This window comes from Oryctolagus cuniculus, chromosome 14, assembly GCF_051225735.1.
Source record: "Oryctolagus cuniculus isolate XC-2025 breed Fujian yellow rabbit chromosome 14, ASM5122573v1, whole genome shotgun sequence".
Classification (NCBI taxonomy): domain Eukaryota; kingdom Metazoa; phylum Chordata; class Mammalia; order Lagomorpha; family Leporidae; genus Oryctolagus; species Oryctolagus cuniculus.
Window position 1 is genome coordinate 3,528,475 of NC_142880.1, and position 23,512 is coordinate 3,551,986.

General features: G+C 53.7%; 1 protein-coding gene across 1 annotated transcript in view; it reads left to right on the forward strand.

Annotated features, from left to right (window-relative positions):
* Positions 1-22,967, forward strand: part of CMYA5 (cardiomyopathy associated 5) — an 87,288-nt gene extending 64,321 nt beyond the window's left edge. The window contains exons 10-13 of the mRNA XM_070056327.2: positions 12,750-12,883; positions 19,099-19,198; positions 20,811-20,984; positions 22,156-22,967. Coding sequence (XP_069912428.2) covers positions 12,750-12,883; positions 19,099-19,198; positions 20,811-20,984; positions 22,156-22,402 — 655 coding nt within the window. The 3' untranslated portion in view covers positions 22,403-22,967. The remainder of the gene's footprint in view (positions 1-12,749; positions 12,884-19,098; positions 19,199-20,810; positions 20,985-22,155) is intronic.
* Positions 22,968-23,512: the final 545 nt, after the last annotated feature.

The following is a 23,512-nucleotide window of genomic DNA, read 5'->3' on the forward strand; positions in this document are numbered from 1 at the left end:
AGAGAAAGGTCTTCCTTTTGCCGTTGGTTCACCCTCCAATGGCCGCCGCGGCCAGCGCGCTGCGGCCGGTGCACTGCGCTGATCCGATGGCAGGAGCCAGGTGCTTCTCCTGGTCTCCCATGGGGTGCAGGGCCCAAGCACTTGGGCCATCCTCCACTGCACTCCCTGGCCACAGCAGAGAGCTGGCCTGGAAGAGGGGCAACCGGGACAGAATCCAGAGCCCCGACCGGGACTAGAACCTGGTGTGCCGGCACCGCAAGGCGGAGGATTAGCCTAGTGAGCCGCGGCGCTGGCCTGTTTGCAGATTTTAACAGGACAGAACATTCTTTGAGGCATATGTAACCTGAGTCATTAGACAGGTTTATGCGTGCGTATGCCCTTTCTACTGGCAGTTGCAGCATACTTGCATCCCCCAGCTCAGGGCGCGCGTTGAGGTAAATCTGAACGTCTCCAAGAGCTGATTCCGTATGTGGGATCTCAGAGGCATGCCTGCCCCTCCCACAGCACACGGGATCAAAGGAAAAAGAAATGGGAAGCTCTCTCTCCCCCCAGAAAGGTGAGCCTTTGAGTAAAGGACTATGTGTCCGCTCGGCACCTGTAGCTCTGAACTCCCTACCGCAGGGACCCGGCTGCCCAGGAACTTGGCTCGCCCGGATGGATGTGCAGATTATCACTGTTAATATTCACACTTTGATAAGAGACATTGTCTCAGTTTTTCTTTTCCATCCATGTTTACTGCGGTAGACTGTTTGGTAGGATGTGGAAATTAGGAATAATGGTATGAACTTGGTTTTGTAACAGGGTTGAAGCTCTGGGTTATCTGCATGATCCGTCAGCAGCTGTGTATTCAGCTGTGGTGTGAGCTTTCCTGAGACTGAGGAGTAGTCACAGATTCCTCCAGGTTGAATCATGCCCGGCGGAGCTGGGGTGGGCGGGGGTGCACGGGCGGGACGTGGGCATCTCAGCCGAAGCAAGAACATGGCAAACGCACAGGAAACAGCACCTCTGCTCCCGGGCCGGCTGCTGGGAGTCAGCAGAGAGCTGAGCGCGGCCTGGGCCAGGGCAGAGAAGGACATGACCCGTGTGTGCCGGTCGGTGTTTCAGGGCCTCAAGCATCACTCTCTCACCCTCAACAGAGCTCCGGGAGAATGGACCTGGAGAAGCTGCTCGGCTAGGGAGGGGCGATCAGGAACCCAATCCTGCTTTCCCCAGATTTCAGGGTCCAAGCTGCTGTCCTGTTTCCTGTCTCAGGAGGGTCCTGCACCTTCCCTGGGCCAAGCCCCTGATGCTGTGAGACCACCATGAGTCCCCAGCTGACATTTGCAAAAGTTGTAGCATCACAGTAGACACTGATACCAGCAGAAATTGGCAAACCCGAGACCTGGTAGCCGTCTCACTAAGGGGCTCTGATGTCACCTCGAACGTCCCCGAGGGAGAAGGGAAAGGGGGCAAGGCAGAGTGCTGTCCGTTGGGCGCCTTCTGTGTGCCGGAAACTGTGTGCACGCTCCTTTAACCTCCTCGGCAGTCCTGAAGGTAAGGTCAGGTCCCTGAAATCAGGCTCAAGAAGTTAAATGATTTGGCCAGTGAAGCACACAGTGCAGGGCGCACTGGGGTCAGCATGCAAGCCTGCATCTGTCCCATTCTTTGTCCTCGTTGAAAGACGTGTTCTGTTACACGGACTGAGCTAGCAAACCACACCAGCCTGACAGCAGGGCGTCACTGCGCATCTGTGGTGAGAACACAGGAAGCGTGAGAGAATGTGCTACCTCCCAGCCACCTTTCTTTTGGTGCCTTTCCTGTCCCTGATGATCCTGCGGCACTGAGAACCACGTGGTAAAACAAGAGGTCCATTTCAAGTCCCTCTAATCAGAGCCAAAGAAACCAGTGACAGCTCCACTTGCAGGGGTAAAAACTGGCCATCCTCCGATCCCCTTAAAACCCAAGCAGAGCTTATTAAAACAGAAGGCGTGTCCTTAGTTTACTGTATTTGGGACTTTGCCGAAGAGGTGGTTTCTGTTTTTCTTGTTGAAGCAGAGCACTGAGGGGCTGGGTCAGTAGCTCGCGGTGGGTTCAGAGCATGCCACAGGGCCCTTGTAGTTGAGCGGGGATAGTCCAAGAACTTGGACGGGGGAGGGGAATTCCACACTGTGCTGTGCTGGGCGTGGGGCCGCTTTCCGTCTGGGGCCCCAGGAGGTACAACGCTGGGCCCCTCCACGGCCCAGGGCTGACTCCAGCCTTTGGATCTCTGCTGAGTCTGTCAGTGGATACGTTTCGGAAGCGAGCAGAATTTTCTTGGGCACAAATCACAGCTGCCTTTGTAAGTCTGTTGCTGACCCGCCACCATCCCTCATCAGTCCACGCCTGTCTTGCACCCCACGCTGGCATCAGCAGACTGAACTGAGTCACCGGCGAGCCTCACGCAGGCCCACACAGGGCGTGTGTGTCTCTGGCTCCCCCGTCGAAGACTTCTGCTACTCAAAGTGGCCGTGTGTCTTCCGACAACCCACCCTAGAACCTTCCTCTGGGAACGACGCTGGAGAATGCCGCAGAACACGCTCTAACTGCAGTCTCAGAGCTGGCCAAGGAGGGCCGGTCAGTAGATCTCACGAGTAAGGCGCTCACAGTTTGGTCCTGTCCAGTCTTCGCAGGCGAGCAGTTCCTGTCTCTCCTCACTGTGTGGGAAGCGCCCCCTTCCTTTGGGTTCGGCACAGCCCTGTCTTGGGGAGGAACAGCAAGCCCAGGGCGGTGTGATCCCACTCAGAGGTTGGCCCCATGAAGGGCTTATTAGGTAAAGCTGAGCCTCATTGCCTGGGACAGTGCTTGGCCATTTGTAGCGAGGACTGTGTTACCTGCTTTGGTAAATAGCAGCAGCAAACACAAATACTGACCAATAAGAAAAGGCCAGACTTGAAGATACTCTCTTATTTAAAATGAAAAAATAAATTGTGCCAACTGAAGAGAGAAGAGTGACGTACCATTAGTAATGATTGGCTCAGGCCAGGCTTGAATACCCGGCCATGGATGGGTCCATCTCATCTGTGGGTAGGTAGCCTACACACGTAGGGAACTGTGATCACCTATTGTTGTCCCCTGAGTATGTAACCCATGTGTGGGTTCTGGGTCCCACAGACAAACTATAGAAGACCAGATCCAGAGACTGATCCAGCGTCACTTAGGGGGAGGAAGGAGGATTAAAGATGACTCTTTTTTTTTTTTTTTTTTTTTAATGAGCTAGGTAAAGACAAGGAGTCTCTCAGCATAGATGCCTGATAATGAGCCATTGAATGAACAAGTGAATCGGGTTAGCCAGTCTCCTTCGACTCAGACAGTGCTGGAATCTTCAGGGAGGGAGCAAGAACTGAGTGAGAGTTAACCCCTCTTTCCCAGCCCCTAGTCCTTGCAAAACAGGGCAGCCTTGAGAGCTCGGGTCTGATGTAGGAAGACAAGTTGAGAGGGAATGAAATGACACACAGAGAGGAGTTGCATTAAATCGGTCTCTCGTGCACACACAGGCACACGCGTGCACACGGAGGAGGGCACTGTCCTAGACATTCGTTTGTTCTCCCAGTGCCGTGCCTCCAGATACTCAATTTAAGACCCAAGGTGGCAGCGGGTGCTCGTGGTGGGTGTCTGAATGGAGCGAGCCTGCCTTGCCCCCGACTTTGCTGACGCAGTGTCTGAAATAGCTGAGCCACTGCTGTTCCCGGATCCTCAGACACATTTGCATATTTTCGTGTGTGGGTGCGAGGTGGTCCCAGGAGCTGGCCCCTTATGGGCTTGGGGGTGGGCGGGAGTGACAGTCCCAGGCCTGTGCGCGGGGGCTTCGGGGAGCTCCTACTCACCCTCTTCCTGTTTTCCTCTGCGTGCTCTCCCCAGATTGGGTGGGCTCGGAACACTTGCAGAAATGTTCCAGGGCTCTGCTGCTTCCTCAGCGCTGCCTGTCTCCTGTGAGGAGAGAAGTCAGCAGCAGCGTGGGTGGACGAGGGAAAGCTGAGAAGCACAACGCAGGCTTCGCTGTGTGGGCCGAGCAGGGGAGCTGAGCACCAAATGACGAATCTGCGAGACTCCGGGTGCCGCAGGCGACTGGGAGCGCACTTGCTGTGCTCCTCGGCCCTGGCAGGGTCCCGGGGCTGGCGGACCCTCGCGGGGCCACCCCTCGGGGGCAGCACCCCCAGGGAGCACGGGTGCTCACGGTCCCCTGCTGCCAGTTTTGGGGCCAGTGCGGTTGAGCGGGAGGGGAGCTGCTGTAAGGAGTGGGTGTTTGGCTGGGGAGCGGTGTGGGTGTGGGCGAGCTTCCCAGGGAGCTTCCTGCGTGACCTGAGCAGCAGGGAGCCCAGCGTTTCTTTCTTTTTGGGAAACTCTTACCGAGCTTGCAGATGGGTAGTTGATAAGCAAGGTCAACAACACTTGGGTTGGCCCATGGGTGAGGGAGGCCACCATTCCTGCTCCACCCCTCCCTCATAGGGTGGCAGGATGGCCTCCATGAGCCAAATTTCACTGAGCCATTAGGAGCTAATTACCAGTGTTCATGTAGTGTTGTTCTCTTGATCCAAGTTCTAAATATACCCCTGCGGGAAGCCTTTGAAAGACTAAGTTATGTGAAGGTGCTTTTTTAATTTTTCTTGGCATTCAGACTTTTTCTTTTTTTTAAAAAAAAGATTTATTTTATTTATTTGAAAGACAGAGTTACAGAGAGAGGTAGAGACAGAGAGAGAGGTCTTCCAACCGATGGTTCACTCCCCAAATGGCCACAATGGGCCAAGCTGCGCCGATCCGAAGCCAGGAGTCAGGAGCTTCCTCTAGGTCTCCCACGCGGGTGCAGGAGACTAAGGACTGGGGCCATCTTCTACTGCTTTCCCAGGCCACAGCATAGAGCCGGATCGGAAGAGCAGCAGCTGGGACTAGAACCGGCATCCACAAGGGATGCCAGCGCCTCAGGCCAGGGCTTTAACCCTCTGTGCCACAGCGCTGCCCCCCCCCCCCAACTTTTTCTAAATTAAATCTTTCTTTTCAATCAAATCAAGTTAGACTTTGATCAATTACAGTCCCATCCATCTCCTGGTTGTCCACTAAAACCTGAGCCCGTGGAAATCACTGCTCCGTCACTTCTAACTCATGTTCTAGTTTCCAATTGGATTCAAGGCAGTCGTGGTAAAGGAATCAGATGTAACCCGAACCACCAAGCTGCCCCTGGTGGGACAAGCGCCAGGTCACCAGGAACAAGGAGCCCAGGAGAAAGCACTGGGGGAGATCCGTGCCCCATGGAACAGGAGGTGCAAATCTCAACTTGCTGGCAGTCAAGTGAGAACAGGAGCGAGGTGGAGAGGGAGAGGGAGAAAGCGATCGCCTAAGGCGTCCCTTTTTAAAAGGAAGCACAGCATTTCACTAATAGAGACAATTCTGTGTCTTGACATTCAGCTCTCAGATGAATTTTTCATGGAGATCTTTATGTAAGGGCTTCTGAAGACGATGGCCGTGATGGTCTTGAAGAGCAAAAGATGCAGAGACGTTCCTGTGTAACCTTTTTTTTTTTTAAAGATTTGTTTATTTATTTGAAAATCAGGCTTAGAGGGAGAAAGAGAGGGAGAGCTTCTGTCTGCTGGTTCACTCCCTGGATGGCCGCAGCAGCTGGTGCTGATGCAGGCCGAGGCCGGGAGTTTCATCAGGTCCTACGTGGGCGGCAGGGACCCAGGTATGTGGATTATCTTCCGTTGCCTTCCCAGACACATGAGCAGGGAGCTGGATCGGAAGTGGAGCAGCTGGGACTCCAGCCGGCCACCTTTGGGGCTGCTAGTGTCGCAGGTGGTGACTTTGCCCACTAGGCTCCAGCACTGGCCCTGTGTAATCTTTTTTTAACCAGGATCTTAAAGGCATAACATGGAATCCCTGTGCTGGTGGATCTAGGAGCCCCATGTTTGGCCATGGAATGGTGACAGGGACTTAGTGATATCGGAGGCAAGTGACTGTTAGCAGGCTCTCGATTCTCTATCTGAAACAGTACGTTCCAGGTTTGGGGAGGCGGGGGCGGGGGTGGTAACTGGGAAACACAGAAGCCCAGAGTCTCTGCCTGGAAGCTTGGGCCCCTGTTGATTTTCTGAGGGATTCTGACTCCTGGGGAGCCTCAGGCCCTGGCCATTGGCTTCAGCTGAGTTATTTCCTACACTGTTATGAGGTGGTAGTAATGTTTGCTTCACACAGAGTCTCCTAATGTCTCCAGTTAACAAAAGTAGTCCTGTTTGAAATTTCTATTTGGGATTTTTTTTTTCTTAAAAAAGGGAAATCAGTATGTAGAGAATTCTCCTCTTAACCCTGCTGTAACCACAAATGCTCGTCTTAAACCACAGTTCCACGCTCCTGGTTGGTGAAGGCGGTCCCAGTGGCTATAGACCTCGGGGGCTGTGGGTGGGCCGCCCTCGCCTCAGCCTCTGTCCCCCGCGTCTGCTTGCCGCGCCGTCTCCCCTGCACCTGGTCGCGTTTCCTAACCTGAGTGTTAGGTTAACAGCTGGGGGCTGCTTGCTGTGCAGTGTTTGGAGCCCCAGGTCCCTGGGAACAGCAGATCTGGAAGACCACCCGTGTGCAGGCAGGGTTGGGAGCGCAGGCCTTCCCGGCTCCCCGGGGCCCTCCTCATGGCTCCCACGCAGCGTGTTGACTGGCAAAGTGTTGGTGCTGCCAGTGCAAATGCCAGGAGGCGCCAACTGTGCTTTTCAAAAGCGGTTGATTCTTGGCCGTCTGTCATGCACTGCGCTGCGCTCAGGGGCTGCTTCTGGGAGTCGCGATGGGGATTCTTCCAGGTTGCTTCTCCTGGGAGAAGCGTGCTCAGATCCAGGTGCCAGGCAGGCAGAGAGCAGCCACGGCCGCCAGCCCCTCGGGCACACACGCTCTCCTTCTTTCCTACCGGGTCCAGTGGTTGAGTTGTCCACCTCCTGAAAAGCTACTTAACCAGAATCAGACCAACGCACCAACACATCAAACCAAACACCGAACTCCTCGGTGCCTAACCTGAGCCCAGCAAGGGAGGTGTTTAGTGCTTTCTGGATAGGTCCCGCGGAAGATTCCTACCACACTTGTCAGCTCTCCTCCCTGGAGGAGTCACAGCTACCTGACTCACGTCTGTCCTCTTGGAGGGTTCTGTGCACACACAAGGGTCTGTGGTGTGTTAACAAGGGCTGGCATACGTCCTGTGTTCCTACCACCTTGCTTCCCTGGGGTGAGCCTTGCGTCAACATATAGGGAACTGCCTATGAAAGAACAGTTCCATTGTATTCTGTCTGGAGAACAGAACTCGACTTACCCGATCATTTGTTTCCGTTCCCTTGCTATGGCAAGCAGTGCACACACAAACGTGTCTGCAGCATAAACTCCTCGAGGTAGAAAGGCTGGCTCAGAGACGCGCATGATTGGAACCAGGACAGATGTCGCCAAGCTGTCTCCACGGTGGCTGCTGATGGCGGAGGCCTGGCTGTTCCTCCCCTTGTCTCTGTGCGGTGTGACGAGTACTTTACGTCGTGACATCGGGATGGGTCCAAGCGGGAACTTCAGTATGTTGCGCACCGCTCTTCCTGGGCTCAACACTTCTGCACCTCTTCCTGTGTTTCACAGCCGTATTCTTCCCTTCCTGTCAGCGGTTCCTTTTCCCGAGTTTCTTCACCTCTCTCTCTCTCTCTCTCTCGCTCTCTCTTCAGAAAGTTGGGTTTCATGTGAGATGTAAGTTGAACGTCTTTTTTTTTTTTTTTTTGCTACGCATACTTCTTAATTTAGTTCTTAGTTTAGTTGAATTTGTCAATCTCTTTTAAAAATAGCTTTTAGTTTTTGTATAATATTTTAAACTACACCCCTCTCTATCTCTCTGTGGATACATATAAATTATACGTACACATACAGGATCTCCCATTTTTTGTAGTCAATAAATTTCATTTTTTTGCACTGGACACCTTATCTAGAATGTGTTCACAGGAGATGTGAGAAGGGAGTGTGCCTTCATCTTGTGCGGCTTTCCCACAAGAAAGCCCATTTCCCTTTCGGGTCTGGGATGAACCTGATAGCGCCCAGAGTACAGAGGTGGTGTGTTTGGCTATATTCCTGCCCTCATAACCTGGCCCTTCATCCATCTAGGACAAACCACACTTTTCCCACGCCGATGGCACTTTCCGCAGATTTCCTTGTGTTTTCTGGATAACCCGTCATATCATCTGCAAATGGTAATCATTTTACCTCCTAGTTCTTTTGGCCTCACGTCTCTCTGCCTTGGTGGGCATGCTGTCAGTGCTTCCCCTCCCCTCATCTGCCCCTGGTGATTCTTTACTCCGTGACATCCCTGTCAGTCCCTGGGAATGCCCTTGCCCGACTGTCCACGGGTGGCAGGCCTTGCAGCCATTGCCCACAGCACTGAAGGAGGGCGGGCCGGGCAGGAAGGCCGCCGTCCTGCTGGGCAGCCGTCAGCTTCCCAGGGCTCCTGCCGCTGCCTCAGAAACGGCAGGGTGACCACAGCCCCTCAGCCGCAGGGCAGCCCTCAGGCCTCGGAGGGGACGGGTGGGGGGCCCCCACAGTCCTTTCCCTCCACATGGCCACGATGGAGCGCCTCCTATGTCTCTGTCCTCCAGCAGGGCAGGGGCAGTCCCTTTGTGCCCAGAGCCAGCTGCAAGGGCCAGGCCCCAGCGCAATCGGCACGCCTGTTCTAGGTGCTGGTTCTCACTCTGGAAACATCCTCCTAGAGCCACTCCTGCCCACCACAGATGGCACATTTGGGGAGAATCCCACACGCACATCCCAAAGTGAGGCCACTGGGGCTGTGCCTTTGGAGGTTCAGTGTTGGCTCTGGACTCCTGATCATGAGCTCACGAGTCATTATTTACTGGTCTCAAATCTCTGCTTAGCCGAGCACCAAGCAACCTGCTGTGGTTCTGCCCTGGAAGGGTGTCCAGGTTCTTGACGCGTTCGTGTTGAGGGGAGCCAGCGGGTGTGGGTCATTGTAAGCAAAAGGCCCCTCAGGAGGGGAGAGTGGGCAGGCTGGAGAGGCAGCCTCTGGGTGGAGCCTGAAGTCTCTATTTCTGTCCGTCTTGTAACGATGAGCGGGACTCTGCGTGAGACATGGAGGAGGGTTCTGGGAATAAGGCAAGGTTTCCTGGAATTGGGGAGCCCCCGTGTTCTTTCCTAATGAGGTCATGGTCATGGGTCTGTCATGGTGACCTTAGAGGTGGGTTCCAACCACACCCTCAATGCCAACGATAGCATAGTGAGCCTGGCGTGACTGAGGTGATGAGATGGCCGACAACAGGCCTGCGTTTCCTGGGACGCTGGCTGGCCATGAAGCTTCTGAGTTGTTACGATAAGGAGCGTCCATGAGTCTTTGCGGGACACCGGGGCCCTGCTCCTCTGTGGCTGCCTGCCTGTTCAGTTTCATTTGCTATCTGGTCTCTGACCTGCCTCTGGTGTTTTGTGAACTTGAGTTCTGCAAACAGTGCTAAGCTCATTGTCATTCATGTGGGCCCAAGGGCAGTTATAACAAGTTGTGTTTTGAAATTTAAATAATCAGAACCTATGGAAAGGTGCTACTCTTTGGATCTCAAACTCCAAGCTTTTCAAAGTTCTCATTTGGCTTAAAAGCAGTCAGCTGACCGGGAGACTCGAGTCAGGGTCATGGTCATGGGGCAGAGCCTTCGCATCTGACCTTTCGGCTTTGTGCTGGTGCTCTAGTGCAAGATGGCAGACTGTCGAGAATGAAGCACCTCGTGTTTCGTGTTCTTTGTTTTCAGACCCGGTGCTTTGACTCGACAGATTCAGTGAGGGCACTGCATTTTGTCAAATTTGCCCGACCTGTTCCATGGAAAAGCAGAAGTGAGATCCAATCCCGTGTTCTGACTTCAGTGCCAGTGAGCCTTCATTCTCCCAAGTGTAAAGATGCATTCATTTATTTAGAAGACAGAGAGAAAGAGCAAGAGACAGAGGGATGTCTTCCATCTACTGGGTCACTCTCCAAATGGCCGCAATGGCCAGAGCTGAGCCAGGCCAAAGACAGGAGCCCAGAACTGCCTCAGAATCTGCTGCGTGGGGGGGAGGGGCCCAGGGAGTTGGGCCACCTTCTGCTGCTTTCCCAGGCACGTTAGCAGGGAGCTGGGACAGAAGTGGAACAGCTGGGACAGGAACAGGTGCTCTTATGGGATGCCGGTGTTGCAGGTGGTAGCTTAACCAAATGTTCCACAATGCAGCCCCAAACCTTGATTCTCTAAATGACACATAGCGTGCAGTTGTATAGGATTACATATGGCAAATACATGACTTTCTCAGTGACAAAACCCGAGAACAGACACCTAAGACATGATGTCGTTGGTATTTAACCGCTGCATGGCCAGGAAGGGAAGCCAGCAGGTTCTCCTCAGGCTGCAGGAGAAGAAGCAGAGGCAGGACCCAGGCACATGCTCAATGTGTTTGTTTAATGAGCAAATCAGATCTCAAGTTCAGTCCAGGTTGAGTGTGCTCAGTGAGACTACTTTAATCACTAATCATAATTAATGTGTATTTAAAGCATTTCTCCAGTGACCAGCTCAGGTAGGATAAGCAGTACGTCCACCCAGAACAGTGTTCTAGATTGAGCCAGGAGCCACGTTCTGCACCAGAAGACGTGATCTGACAGTCGTTCACTGCAGTGTAATTAGTTATCCGTGGGCGTGTGGCTCAGCTTCATGGACGCGTTCTCATAGCCGTAGACATAGAGGTCTCCTGAGGCCTGCTCCGGTGATGGCGATGAGATGATAGCGACCCACAGCGCTCAGGGAGGGGCGGGTGGGGCGCACTGACCTTCACCAGGTGCAGGTGCTGAGTAGCAGAGCGCAGATGGAGCCCAGCCACTCTCCTCCCACACTTGTGAGGAACACACTGCTTTTTGCACTTCATTAGTCTGTACAGATGGTTTTCTGGTTTGTCAAGAAATTTTTCATTTATTTTGGAGGGACACATACACACACTGAAATGGAGGGAGCGCCTATCTGCTGGTTCACTCCCCAGATGCCCCCAGTAGCCGGGACAGGAGCCTGCCTCAGGATGCTCAATCCAGGTTTCCCACGTGGGGGCGGGAACCCAGCCGTCCTCACTGCCTCCCGGGTCTGCATTACAGGTATCTGACATTAGCACCCGGAGACAAGACTTGAACCTCGGCATGCGGGATATAGACCTCCTAACCGATGTCCTAACCGCTCAGCAAAACATCCACTCCCAGGTTCTCTTTCTCAGAAGTTTTAAATTAGGTTGTTACTCCATTTCACTTCTTTTTTTCCGGTTCCCGCTGTGATTCTCTAAGACAAGTATTGAAAAATGAAATAAATCAACAAGAGAAATCACCTGAAAAAAATCATCCAAGGATAAAAAATGAGCTTCTTAGAGTCTACTGCTTTTGTGGTGTTCTCATTAAAACAAACAGAAACAGAAGCAGAAACGAGTACAAAGCCCTGCCCGTCTGAGAACGGGCGTGAACGCCGGGGTCACGTTCCAGGTTTTGCTCACCATCACGCAGTACATACGAGCCAGCATCAGGCTCTGCCCGTCCCACACTGCCCGGGGACTCCCTCTCCGGCCTCCCGGAGGCGCTGCAAACATGGCTTCAAAGCACAGCCGTGTGCGTTGGGTCTGCGCTCAAGGTTGTGATCCCAAGCAGGTGAAAGGGAACCGAGAGGAAGCCACAAACGACGGCTGCTCATCAGCAGCGTCTGCGCCGCTGTCAAACCCAGCAGATGGATGTGAAGGGCTGGGCTGCTACCCTGTGACTTGTCCAGCCCCCTGCCAACTAGATACCCCTGCCAGCACTCTGCTTTGCATTCAAATGGGGCATAAGGGGGTAGCGGCTTGGAGGGGTTCTTCTTTTTTTGCAGGTACATTCTCTCTTACTGCCAGGAGTAGGTTTGTGTTAAAGATATCATCTCCCTTGAAGATCTTCCGTTTCTATCAGCACTGGTGGCTTGGGCATGATGGCCACATTAAGCATCGGTCACTGAGATTTCTCACAGTTTGGATCTGTTAATGAGATAATTCGGGTCATTTGTGTTGTAAGTTGGTGCAATGTCGTCTTCACCCAGAAGTGCCCTCTCAGCCAAAAATTGGTAGAGAAGTCCGTCTACTCTTGGAGATTGATTAGCTATGTGATTAGGCTGTTTTCTGAATTTGTTCATTTTATTTTATTTGAGAGGTGGAGTTATGGAGAGAAATGGAGAGAAAGGTCTTCTATCCGCTGGTTCACTCCCCAAATGGCCACAACGGCCTAACTTGGGCAGATCCAAAGCCAGGAGCCAGGAACTTCTTCCAGGTCTCCCACATGGGTGCTGGGGCCCAACCACTTGGGCCATCTTCTACTGCTTTCCCAGGCCATAGCAGAGAGCTGGATGGGAAGAAGAGCAACCAGGACTAGAACTGGTGCCTTTATGGGATGCTGGCCCTGTAGGTGGAGGCTTAGCCCACTATGCCACAGTGCCAGCCCCCTGATTTTGTTTTCTTTAAAGAGAGTGTCCTACTCACACACACATCCCACTTCCACCAAAGAGCATTCTGGAAGGCCCATACTGGACAAAAGTTGGCCAAGATAGAAATGGTTTGATGGCAACATCTTAGTAGACAGTTGCCATTCGTCAGGATCTGGCTTGCTAACTCCAGAAAAGGGAAGAAAATATGTTGTTAATAAAAGATGTGCATTCAATACAGTGTTGAGATATGAGTCACTTAGCACGTGGTATTGTGTTTAAAACTAATGTTCCCTTTGCATTCAGATCTTTCTCTGGGATTAAAGGACTCCAGCTGAGAGTTAACCTCCAGCCCAATGACAGCTACTTTTTCTACGTGAGAGCCAGCAATGCATTTGGGACGAGTGAGCAGAGTGAAGCCGCCCTCATCTCCACCAGAGGTACTTTCTCTGTTGTGCACAGCGCGCCACACCCGAGCGTTTCCATTCCTGCCCCCGCTGGCCCCCCAACACACGGCCAGAGAAGGTATCCAGGGCACAAATCCATAAGGACCCACCTGCTGCCAGGGCTGGGCTAGGTTTTGGTCATGAGCGCTGAGATTGGTCGAAGGTCAGATGTTTCTTTTATATATTTATTTAGAGGCTGTCAACCTTGGCTGCCCGTCAGCTAAGCAGTCAGTCAGGGTGCCAAGAAATGCACATGGCCTGGTCTCACTTCTAGAGGTCCTGATTTGGTTACTCTGGAGACGGGCTTGGACATATGCAATTCTAGACGTTTCCCCAGATGATTCTGGTGGGACTCACAGGGTGCTGTCGTTTGTGGGGTATGTTGTGGGGTGTGTGTGGTGTGTGTGTGTGTGTGTGTGTGTGTGTAAGATAAGGAGAAAGATTCCATCTCATGGTTTACTTCCCAAATAGTCCCAGTAGCCAGGGTTGGGCCTGGCTGAAGCCAGGAGCCAGGGACTCTTTCCAGGTCTCCCACGTGGCAGGAACTCAAGTACTGGGTCATCATCCACTGCTCCCCAGGCACGTTAACAGGGAGTTGGATCGGAAGCGAACAATCCAAGACTTAACCCAGCACTCTGATAGGGATACGGGCATCCCAAGCACGGGCCACAATGCCTACCCTGGGGTGTTCGGCTCTGTTACCCTGTGAACTGATTTCCAGTCTCATTCTGCTTATTCTAGTTTGTGCCAGTTAATACTGGCTGAATGAATGATGACTAACTAAAGGAAGCAATGAAAATATCTAGGGGGAAGTGCCCAGGTGATGCCAACGAGAACTGTTTGGCAATTCTCAGTTGTTGTGAAAGGGTTTTATTTTCCTCTCCCAGACCCAGATGGCACGGTTGGTGGGGGAGCACATTCGCTGGTTTGCTTAGCCGGCAAGAACTTGGCGTGTGCCTTGTTGGTGGTGTGGTGAGGGGTGACCTGTAGTTGATGAAGAGATGATGTGAGGTGTGAGGGCTGCCTGCCCAGAAATGTCTTCCCCCAGTCCCAAAACAGTGCCTGCACCGCCCATAATTAGACCTCTCATTTAAAAAAATGACTTGTTTTTTATTTTATTTGAAAGAGTTACAGAAGAGGAGAAACAGAGCAAGATCTTCCATCTGCCTATTCACTGCCCAAATGGCCAAAATGGCCAGAGCTGGGCCAGGCCAAAGCCAGGAGCTTCTTCCAGTTCTCGCGTACGGGTGCAGGCCCAAGGACTTGGCCTGTTCTGCTGCTTTCCCAGGCGCATTAGAAGGGAGCTCGATTGCAAGTGGAGCAGCCAGGACTTGAACTGGCACCCAAATGGGATGCTGTCTGTGGGGAGCAACCGGACTAGACTGAGTTACTGGAATTAAGACTTATTCTATGCATCTGCTCTCCCACAATATGGCGCTGGGAGAGAAGTAAACAGCTTCCGCACAGCTGCCTCCAGTTCAGCTAATAAACTGTAGGACTTGCTATTGATTGGAGGAGAGCAGCGTGCTCGGCGTGTGGGCAGCCGAGTTAGGATTGGCGGAGGAGGACTATAAAGGAGGAGAGAGACGGCATGCACCAGGAACATCTAAGGGGAACATCTAGCTGAAGGAACACCTGTGCAGCCCCCGAGTAGAGCCGGCTGGCGGTGTGCCGCTCCCCTGCGGAAGTGGGGAATGTGGCCAGGGGGAACTGCCCTTCCACGGAGGTGGAAGGGATAGTAGCCAACCCGGGAAGAACCAGCAGCAAACCCGGGGAGGGCCGAGCAGACGAAAGAACAGCGCAGGGTCCTGTGTCGTTCCTCCACGAAGAGGGGGAGCGACATAATGGTGCCGTGACTCGGATAGGAAACTTAGGACGGATATGAAACTTAGGAGGGAAGAAACGGGAAGAACTGGGAAAATATCGGAGAGAGAGACTAGCAAACAGCCTAGGGAAAATATCGGAGAGAGAGACTAGCAAACAGCCTAGGGAAAAGCCGGACGAGAAAGGTGCCGGAAGAAGCTATTGAAAGCCTAGGCATAGACTCAGATACGGACTACGGGGGGAAGCTGGGAGAAATCTCTAAGGTCAAAAGCGAAAGTGAAAGCTAGAACAAACAGACTCAGATGCGGACTGTGGGGAGAGGCCAGGAGAAATGAGGGAGGAGTATTGTTGGAGGAAAGCTTGGGGAAACATACCGGGTAGAGAAAAGTGTTAGGGAAATTGAAGCCGCGGGGGGCAGGCCGAGGCGGATACGAAAGCCACTTTGGGGTTCTCAAGTTAGCCCGGGAATAGGGGGCGAAAAGTTGAAACCAGAAGCTGAAACGTAAGCCAGACTGGGATCCGTCTGATTAGCCCGGGGAGCAAAGGACGGGAAGCCAGATCATGGGGCGGAGACGTAAGCTGGGTTGAATTCGCCAGGCTAGCCCGGGGAACTTAGATTGAATGCTAGTGGCGGACACGTAAGCTACGCTATGTGACTCGCGGAGGCTGCCGCGCGCAGACAGAGCGTGCGGGGCTCAAGTACATAGGGAACGCGGGGCTGGCACGAGGCCGTGGTTCAGATGCGAAAGGGCTAGTGAGAGACCGCGGAGTGTGCGCGCAAAGCCGAGCTGCGCAGATGAGAGAGAAGCGGGCTGAAGCGGCTCAGCCGGAAAGCCGCCGAGAAATAGCCTCGGGGCGGGAGCCGGGAAGCCGCAGGGATAAGAGAAACAGAAGTTTAGAAGTAAAATGAGAGAAATAGGAATGCTGGAAGATAGAAGTAAAATGGGAGAAATAGGTATGCCCGGAGATAGAGAAGTAGAGAAATAGAAAGGCCTCCCCACAACACTGCAATGTGAGAGCTTGGATTCGGTCTGCCTGATTAAGTGAGACGATGAGCACCTGCGGGCGGCTAGCAGCTTATGCGCCGCAGGTCACCGAAGACAGGCACGAATTAACATCAATAAGGCCTCCCCACAACACAGTAATGAGAGAGCTTGGATTCGGTCTGCCTGATTAGGGCGATAAGCACCAGCAGGCAGCTCGACCAGAGTATGAGCTACAGGTCACCGAAGATAGGCACGAACCAACACTAATAAGTCTCCCCCACAATACGGCAATGAGAAGGCTTGGATTCGGTTTGCCTGATTGTTGGGGCTTGTAAGCCCCTGCAGGCAGAGCAGAGCATGCGCTGCGGGGCACCGAACACAGGCACGCATCAGTGCCTAAAAACCTCCTCACAACATGGCAAAGAGAGGACCCGGATTCGGTTTGCCTGATTGATAGGACTTGTAAGAACCTGTGGCAACTCTAGCAAGCGGAGCAGAGTGTGTGCCACGGGGCACCGAAGGCAGGCGCGTATCAACGCCAAAAATAAAAAGAAAGGGGGATCTGTGGGGAGCAATCCGGACTAGACTGAGTTACTGGAATTAAGACTTATTCTATGCATCTGCTCTCCCACAATATGGCGCTGGGAGAGAAGTAAACAGCTTCCGCACAGCTGCCTCCAGTTCAACCAATAAACTGTAGGACTTGCTCCTGATTGGAGGAGAGCAGCGTACTCGGCGTGTGGGCAGCCGAGTTGGGATTGGCAGAGGAGGACTATAAAGGAGGAGAGAGACGGCATGCACCAGGAACATCTATGGGGAACATCTAAGGGGAACATCTAGCTGAAGGAACACCTGTGCAACCCCCGAGTAGAGCTGGCTGGCGGTGTGCCGCTCCCCTGCGGAAGTGGGGAATGTGGCCAGGGGGAACTGCCCTTCCACGGAGGTGGAAGGGATAGTAGCCAACCCGGGAAGAACCAGCAGCAAACCCGGGGAGGGCCGAGCAGACGAAAGAACAGCGCAGGGTCCTGTGTCGTTCCTCCACGAAGAGGGGGAGCGACATAATGGTGCCATGACTCGGATAGGAAACTTAGGATGGATATGAAACTTAGGAGGGAAGAAACGGGAAGAACTGGGAAAATATCGGAGAGAGAGACTAGCAAACAGCCTAGGGAAAATATCGGAGAGAGAGACTAGCAAACAGCCTAGGGAAAAGCCGGACGAGAAAGGTGCCGGAAGAAGCTATTGAAAGCCTAGGCATAGACTCAGATACGGACTACGGGGGGAAGCTGGGAGAAATCTCTAAGGTCAAAAGCGAAAGTGAAAGCTAGAACAAACAGACTCAGATGCGGACTGTGGGGAGAGGCCAGGAGAAATGAGGGAGGAGTATTGTTGGAGGAAAGCTTGGGGAAACATACCGGGTAGAGAAAAGTGTTAGGGAAATTGAAGCCGCGGGGGGCAGGCCGAGGCGGATACGAAAGCCACTTTGGGATTCTCAAGTTAGCCCGGGAATAGGGGGCGAAAAGTTGAAACCAGAAGCTGAAACGTAAGCCAGATTGGGATCCGTCTGATTAGCCCGGGGAGCAAAGGACGGGAAGCCAAACCGTGGGGCGGAGACGTATGCTGGGTTGAGTTCGCCAGGCTAGCCCGGGGAACTTAGATTGAATGCTAGTGGCGGACACGTAAGCTACGCTGTGTTACTCGCGGAAGCCGCCGCGTGCAGAGAGAGCACGGGGCGTGAATAGATAGGGAACGGGGCTGGCACGAGGCCGTGGTGCAGACGCGAAGGGCGTGGAGACCGCGGAGTGCGCGAAGCCAAGCCGCGCAAAGCCGGGAAGCAGCGCAGATGAGAGAGGCGCGGGCTGAAGCGGCTCAGAGCCGGCAAGGCGCCGAGAAGCAGCCTCGGGGCGGAGCCTGCCGGCAGGGCGAGGCAGCGGGAAGCTGCGGGGATAAGAGAAACAGAAGTTTGGAAGTGGAGTGAGAGAAATGGGAATGTTGGCAGACAGAAGTAAAATGGGAGAAATAGGAATGCCTGGAGATAGAGAAATAGAGAAATAGAAAGGCCTCCCTACAATACAACAATTAGAAGGCTTGGATTCGGTCTGCCCGATTAGTGAGGCGATGAGCACCTGGGCGGCTAGCAGCTTATGCGCCGCAGGTCACCGAAGACAGGCACGAATTAACATCAGTAAGGCCTCCCCACAAAAAGGCAATGAGAAGGCTTGGATTCGGTTTGCCTGATAGGGCTTGTAAGCCCCTGCAGGCTCGACCAGAGCATGCGCTGCAGGGCACCGAACACAGGCACGCATCAGCGCCTAAAAACCTCCTCACAACATGGCGAAGAGAGGACCCGGATTCGGTTTGCCTGATTGATAGGACTTGTAAGAGCCTGTGGCAACTCTAGCAAGTAGAGCAGAGTGTGTGCCGCGGGACACCGAAGACAGGCGCGTATCAACGCCAAAAAATAAAAAGAAAGGGGGATCTGTGGGGAGCAACCGGACTAGACTGAGTTACTGGAATTAAGACTTATTCTATGCATCTGCTCTCCCACAATATGGCTCTGGGAGAGAAGTAAACAGCTTCCGCACAGCTGCCTCCAGTTCAGCTAATAAACTGTAGGACTTGCTATTGATTGGAGGAGAGCAGCGTGCTCGGCGTGTGGGCAGCCGAGTTAGGATTGGCGGAGGAGGACTATAAAGGAGGAGAGAGACGGCATGCACCAGGAACATCTATGGGGAACATCTATGGGGAACATCTAGCTGAAGGAACACCTGTGCAACCCCCGAGTAGAGCCGGCTGGCGGTGTGCCGCTCCCCTGCGGAAGTGGGGAATGTGGCTAGGGGGAACCGCCCTTCCACGGAGGTGGAAGGGATAGTAGCCAACCCGGGAAGAACCAGCAGCAAACCCGGGGAAGGCCGAGCAGACGAAAGAACAGCGCAGGGTCCTGTGTCGTTCCTCCACGAAGAGGGGGAGCGACACTGTCATCACAGGTGGAGGCTTAATCTGCTGTGCCACAGTGCTGGCTCCTAGACCCTGTTCTTCAGATGATGGCAGCAAGCCCCTACCCCCCGACTTTAATGTGCACCCAGGTCCCTGAAGGAGCCTGTTCAAATGCAGGTTCTGACTCAAGAGGTCTGGGGTGGGGCCCATGACTCTGCATTTCCACCTGGTTTCCGGATGATGTAGATGCTGTGGCCCAGGACAGGACACACCTGTGAGGCTGCCCCTGCAGCTCCGGGTAGAGGTCACCAGCCCCCGGCATGCACAGATGCCCTCTCCTTAGTGTAGTATGTAGCTGTGAGTCTGAAACACCAAGTATTGATGTCCAGTCTGACATGTGGGGCTCGGGGCAGCACACGATGCTCGACCAGTGTGGTAACGGTGTTTTCTCACCCGCAACAGGAACCAGATTTCTCTTGTTGAGAGACACAGCTCATCCTGCTCTGCAGATTTCCGCAGACGGGACAGTGATCAGCTTTGCAGAGAGGAGACGGCTGACAGAGTAAGTAGGAGGTGGCAGCCCCAGCTTGGGGCTGCGTCAGCAGGAGAGGCTGAGAGCGTGGGGCCTCCCCGGGCCTCCCCTGGGCCTGTCCGTGGCTTCATGGACGTGCTGGGATGTGGCCTCGGCCGTAACTGTGTGCCCGTGCCTGCCCGTGGAGCTCAGCTGTGCTCGTCCCTGGGGAAGAGGCCGCGTAGGCCGCGACTGGCAGCAAGTGTCAGTGTTTGTATTGGAGTACAAGCACAGATGGTTGTGTTTCACTCATTGTCTGTTTGAGGTATTTATTATCTCTGGTTCAGTAATAAAATACCCGGCAATTCTTCTATGGTTTTTAATAGCATCCAGTCCCCCGAGTTTCTATGGAGGCCACAAATCCTGCCCCACCGCGGCTCACACAAAAGGGAGCACAGAAGAGGAGAAGCAGAGCTGGGCCAGGGTGGGGAGACCGCCCTGCTCCTTCTCGTGGCCTCTCTGCTTTCCTTTGAGGGTCAGAACCAGAAACTGGCAGGAAGCACGGGACACTGTGTCCAACACCAGAGAAACACCCTGGCTGTGGGCACCGTGAGGCCTGCCGTTTGCACAGGCTCTCAGCCAGGCAGCCGGCATGTGCACTGCTTTCCCATCCGGCTGCTGTTTGCCCAGCCATGGCCCAGCTCAGCAGGGATTTGCCGTGGGCCCTGGTGCCCCCTCATGTCACCTGTGCAAAGGCACTGACGTGTGGAGCTTTTTGTCAGCCTCCCAGTCACGAGCAATCCTTGGGCAGCAGCCTTGTCTCATGCCTCTGACTTGTGCAGAATCTTGCATGGGCCTGGAACACAGTAGGTGCTAAAAATAGACAAACGGGTGAATTCAGAAAGGGGAAAAAAGACCTGAGAGATAGATTGGGCTTTTCTGTCTTGTTTGAGTTTCTTGAAAAAAATCGAAAAGCAGAGAAATAGACTGGAGTTTGGTAGGAGTTCGGAGAGGATAACAGTTGATAGCCGCATTGTATTTTCTAGAACTTTATTTATGGTGAAGCTGAAATTAGCCCTAAATATCAAGGGCTTGCCAGGAGCCGCCTCCCGGAAATGAGGCTGCCGGGCAGGTGCAGGAGATGGCGGGGGGGGCGGCTTCTGGGAGCGATGCCTCCCTGCAGCTCTAGCCACTTCCAGGCAGCATCCAGCAAACGAGGGCCCAGCAACCGGGGCGAGCGCTTTGGTTCACGGCACGGGGCCTCTTGCCCAGGCAGCCCAGGCAGCAGCCGAGCTCTGACAAACACAGCTGAACGCACTGGTGTCTGCTCCTCGGTGGGCCTGGGGCTCTTTCCTGCGTCGCGAGGCCTCTCTGCATTAACCCTAGCTGCGGTTCCCCTCCGTCGCGGCTCCGCAGCCCCTGAAGGGGTGCCCCGTGCAGCCCATGTGTGTTGCCTGTGACACGGCTGTGTCAGGTACGTGTGGGGAGTCGGGGCACTTCTGAGGTGGTCTGGTCCGAGTTAGAGGCTCCGTGAACAGTGTCCTTAGTCAAAACCCGGCAGTTTCTAAGGACACAATCCTGCCAGTACTACGTGAGCGTCAGTGCTCGTAGGGGAACGGCTGGTGATACCGCACTAAGCACCATCCATCATTTCTGCCCACAGAATCCCATCCGTGCTGGGTGAGGAGCTGCCTGCCTGCGGCCAGCATTACTGGGAAGCCACCGTCACAGACTGCCCAGCGTACCGGCTCGGCATCTGTGCCGGCTCGGCTGTGCGGGCCGGGACCCTGGGGCAGGGAGACACCTCGTGGTACATGCACTGCTCAGAGCCGCAGAGGTAAGCGGGGCCGGCCCCTCCCGCCTGCCTCCAGCATCTGCAGGGGAGGTCTGCACAGGGGTCTTGGAGGAGGTGTGGTCTCCCACGTCCCCTTGCAGGCTGCACACCCACTCAGGAAGCAAGAAGCAAGCGTCCGGGGACTGGTGGTCACTCTGGTTGCTAAGGACGCTGATCTTAGGGGAGTGGCTGAGGTCTGAGGCCAGAGGACTTTTCCTAGGGAGCTCCATTGTTAGAAGGAAGAACCAAGCCAGAGCCTGGCCAGGCCGGTTTCCCTGGCCTGTGGGGCCTCTGCAGTCCCTGGCAAGCAGAGTGTCACCTGCATCTCCTCAGTGAGCCAGTGACCAAGGGCCAGGCAGGCCAGGGGCTGTGGGGCCGCCCACGGCCAGTTTCCCTTCTGAGATTTATCTTCTGTGGCCCTAGGGAGTCTCCGCCTTAGTCCCTGGGTAAGTCATTGGCAGTTTGACTGTGTCCTGTCTCATCAAGTGCATGTCCCAGAGGACAAGGTCAGTGCCCTTTAACCTTTCACAGCCCCAGAGCGTCCTCAAAGTGCTGGGTGCACAGCCCCGCCCAGTGAGTCCTCACTGGACCAGCTGGAGGTGAACTCAGAAGTCAAAGGCAACCCTGGGCTGCCCACAGCAGAAAGCGCCAGCAAGAAAGCAGTGAGGCTTGGGCAGGTGCGGCGTGCGCAGAGGATGAAATTGGCAATAATAATGAAGTCTTTCTTAAACTTTGTTAAGACCCTTATGTAAGGTGCCTATAATTTTTTTAAACTGTAAAATTAATACGTTGTATAGAAGGCAAGCCTACGGGACTTTTTAGAACCCATGGCAGCCTCAAAGGAGTTTTATTCAAAAGAGTGACACGCCGTGAATGTGGTAGTTAAAACCTGTGGGCAGCGGGGAGAGATTAGCATGTGGGGAGAAAACACAAGGGAGGCGTTTGCTGGTTATTCTGGGACTGCCTCCCAACGTGGAAGGAGCAGTTATTAAAAATGGTCTTCGGCTGGGGCGAGCTGTGCAGGGATCTGATGTCAGTAATTAGCACAGCGTTATCGCAGCTCAGTGTCGCGCGTTTCGGTTAACAGCAGGAGATGCGGTTGTTTGCGGGGCCTTTTCCGTATCCTGCTCTCACGGCCCTTCGGAGGTTTTCATTGCCTGTTGTTTGCTTTCAGATACACGTTTTTCTGCAGCGGTGTTGTGAGCGACGTTCACGTAACCGAGCACCCAGCCAGGGTGGGCATTCTGCTGGACTACAGCAGCCAGAGACTCGTGTTCGTCAATGCGGCCAGCGGCCAGGTGCTCTTCATGGCGAGGCACAGCTTCACCGAGGGGGTCCACCCTGCCTTCGCCCTGGAGAAGCCTGGCCAGTGCACCTTGCACCTGGGGGTAGAGCCCCCGGATTCTGTAAGGCACAAGTGACCCTCGGCTCTCCCGCTGGGCAGTCATTCAGATTCCGGGCGTGGTGCCCCACACATTGCACTCACAGCAGCTACCTACACCGTCATCAGCGCGCGAACAAACCAACACGAAAACCCCGACCTGGTAGAGCAGTGTGTGAGTGAGGGGACAAGAGCCCCCACACCCTTTGGCTTCTGTGTGCTGGGATTCCTTTCGCAATTAAAGGGACTCACACTTGACTGGGGAACCAGCATAGATGGAATTCCACCTGGACTTCTGGTGAAAGAGATCCTGGGACAGACAGGTTGGGGTGGAGGGAAGGCTGAGCTGCTGGCAACGCGGCTCCTGACAGCGAGCCGCGGGCTCCCTCCCCGAGAAGGGAGTCACCCCCGCACTGAAGGGGCATGAATCGGAGTTGTCAGAGAAGTGTCTTAACCCATCGAAATGTATGATGCGTACTGTCGAATAATAATAATGTGTACTGTCGAACGTGCGTCTCTTTTCCCTGAAATTGTAAATGTAGAGAAGTGCTAGATATTAGGAGTTTCCACTTTGTTAAATAAATGGTTAGTCTCTGTTTCAAAAACATGGGCTATGTGGACTTCTTGCATGTAACTTAGCAGGTGGGCTTCTCTGGTCCAGGAGAGTGAACACTCACCACACGTCATGGATTGGGCTCCTGTTGAATTTCATGTGAGAATTGTACATGTTCATATTTTAAAATCTAAGCACTTTCAGCCTCTAGTTACAGTCATGTGCCAGAAGCTGGGAATATATTTTTACTTAAAAAAAAAGTGGTTGGTCATTTTTAGATATTATCCTGAAATCTCTCAAAATTTTCCTAAACTGTGTATGCAGAGTAGAGATATCTAGAAGGCATACTGAGATGATTGCTCCTTTCTGTAATGTAAGTGCTTTGATCATATTTATATTTTCAAGAGCTATTGTAGTTTCAAGGGTCTTTTGAACTGAGAAATGACATCCTATATTTTGGACAGATTCTAAAATGTGCTGGCTAATAGTGAGAAAATCAAACTGGATCCGTGCATGCGTGGAGCGGTCCTGGGAGCCTGCAGGGCCTTGCTTGGGTGTTAGAGCAGCTGCTGGCAGGAGGGAGTCTCTGTGACACTG